Source organism: Oenanthe melanoleuca, chromosome 5, assembly GCF_029582105.1.
Source record: "Oenanthe melanoleuca isolate GR-GAL-2019-014 chromosome 5, OMel1.0, whole genome shotgun sequence".
Lineage (NCBI taxonomy): Eukaryota > Metazoa > Chordata > Aves > Passeriformes > Muscicapidae > Oenanthe > Oenanthe melanoleuca.
This window is the reverse complement of record NC_079339.1, coordinates 58,151,082-58,153,266: the sequence shown is the minus strand read 5'-3', so window position 1 is coordinate 58,153,266 and position 2,185 is coordinate 58,151,082. Positions and strand designations below refer to the sequence as shown.

The 2,185-nt window shown below is 54.6% G+C and overlaps 1 protein-coding gene across 1 annotated transcript; it reads right to left on the bottom strand.

Annotated features, from left to right (window-relative positions):
• On the bottom strand, window positions 1-1,518 carry LOC130254106 (inositol 1,4,5-trisphosphate receptor-interacting protein-like 1). The gene has a single exon (XM_056493327.1). It carries the CDS (start codon window positions 1,516-1,518, stop codon window positions 1-3), a length of 1,518 nt encoding a protein of 505 aa, XP_056349302.1.
• Window positions 1,519-2,185: the final 667 nt, after the last annotated feature.

The following is a 2,185-nucleotide window of genomic DNA, read 5'->3' as shown; positions in this document are numbered from 1 at the left end:
TCACTGCTCACCAAGAAGGATTCTTTTGAACCACTTTTGCAGTACCAGGTACTCATTTATGGCCTGGGTGTGTGCGGATGGTTCCTCTGCCATGTGATGGAAGAGATTGTATGGCTGAGCCCTTTGAAGATCTGGGGGTAAAAGGATGTCCTGAGGCAGCCTCTGGTTCCCCACAATGAAGTGGTCGAGGCATTTTGCTAGCAGAAATAAGCGCAGGCCATCACTGATATCCAGCAGCCGCTGAAGAAAATCTCTCCTGCGCCACTGTGACACAGGCACCACATTGAGCAGGTGCATGACAATGGTCTTCATGGAGTAGGTGGAAAAGCTGAAGCCCAGCAGAAGACGGGTGAAGAACTGCAGGCATTTGAGGTGCAAACTGTCACTGGGAGCCTGATTAGCAATGTGCTGGAAGAACTTCATCTCGGCCACAGCATAGGTCTCAGGCCAGGCTGTGCTTTGGGTGTGGGCCTCTCTAGGCTGGCTGCTCACAAAGATGTCGGAGTCGCCTCTTTGCACCCCAAACAGCATCTCAATCCTGAAGCTTTCTCTGCCATTGCTCACCTGGAATTGGCAGGAGCGTCTGGAGGGCAGCAGCTTTAAATGCCAATTGTGTGACTGAGGCAGAGCTGGCCAGATGGCTCTCACCAGCTGGTAGAACCAGCGGGCAGTTTTCTGCACATCCAGGTAGGAGTTGGTGCACAGGGTGTCCAGGAGGCTGGGATCCTGATTGCTCCTCAGCTCCTCCTCGGGGTGGTGCAGGAAGCACAGCATGTTCTCAGCCTGCTGCTCCTTGCTGCAGGTGCACTCCAGCTGCACGCGGACACGGAAGTTCCTGACGTGCCTGTGCTCTGCAGAGTCCAGCTCCAGGTGGAAGCTGTGGCCTCGGGGAGGAGTCATGGGTATGAGCACCTGGTACACAACATCCTGCTCTCGGGGACTCCAACCTTCAAAGGCGCTGCCCACCCCGATGGCTCGTTGCAGGCCTGGGTAGAAGCTGTTGGATATGACGTGTCCAAAGTAAAGTGCATAATTGTCCATGAGGTTTTTTGTCCACTCGCAGCCTCTCTGTAGATCCTGTACAGGCCACTGTATGCGTTCCATTAGAATTCTTCCAACGTTATCATCAAAATCATTGTCTCCTTCATAGAATGCAAGTGCAACATCGTCTTCTCCATTTGCAGCAGCATTGCCATCTTCCTGTACATTGCCATCATCATTGTCATCTTCCCCCTGATTCGCATTATCTTCTTCTGCATTTCCAACATCGCCTTCTCCATTTGCACCCTCATTTCTGATTTCCTCTTCATTTGCACCATTGTTGTCATCTTCATACTCTCCTGTCCTCAGGCTCCTTTTGCACCCCATAAACCACAGCACCAAGACAAGGACTACAAGCACACTAAGTGCTAATGGCTGCAAGACCCCCATGAGCTGCATCTGATGCAGGCTGAGCTGCTCCAGCTCCTGCTCCAGCCGAATCCTCTCCCATTCCAGCTGCTTGGCACGCACTTCCATGCGCAGACGTATTTCCTCTTCCCAAGCATCACCCACGAGCTGCGGGTAGTGGATGAGGCTTTTCAGGAGCACAAAAAGCACTACTATGGAATTCATGGTCTGCAGGAGAATGGAGAGAAGGCCTTGAATGGGGCTGTGAGGGAGGCAGCTGGCAGTGGGGGCATCAGGGACGGGAATCCTCAGGGTTCTGAGGGCAGGAAGGACATCTGGCAGGCAGCAACGCTTGTCCCACTGCCCCAGCAGCAGCAGCAGCAGCAGCAGCAGCAGCAGCAGCAGCAGCAGCAGGGTGCCCTGCCCAAGGCTCTCCCATCAGGGGCTGTTTCTGCCCCAGCCCTTGTTCCCAGCCCAGCCTCCCCACCATATGTGCACTCACCGCTTGCCCAAGCAACACTGGGTCAGCGTTACCTGCTGGGCCCTTTTATAGCTGCCCCCATTGTGACACATCCCCTGTGATGTCACAGGTGTCACAGCACATCACAACCCAGCCAACCCCACCCTTTGTCCCCACCCTGGCACAGCCTCTCAGAGTGGCCCTGGTGTCCTGCTTAAGGCTGACTCGGAGTGAATCTTTTTCAAAGATCTCCCACTACTGCTGAGTGTGCTGCTGACAGTCAGCACAGCCACGTGTCCCCCTGTGGGCTGTGTCTGTCCCTGCTGTCCCTGCTGC

Coding starts and splice junctions, on each gene's coding strand:
- LOC130254106 (XM_056493327.1), bottom strand. CDS start 1,518: ATGGAAGTGCGTGCCAAGCAGCTGGAATGGGAGAGGATTCGGCTGGAG.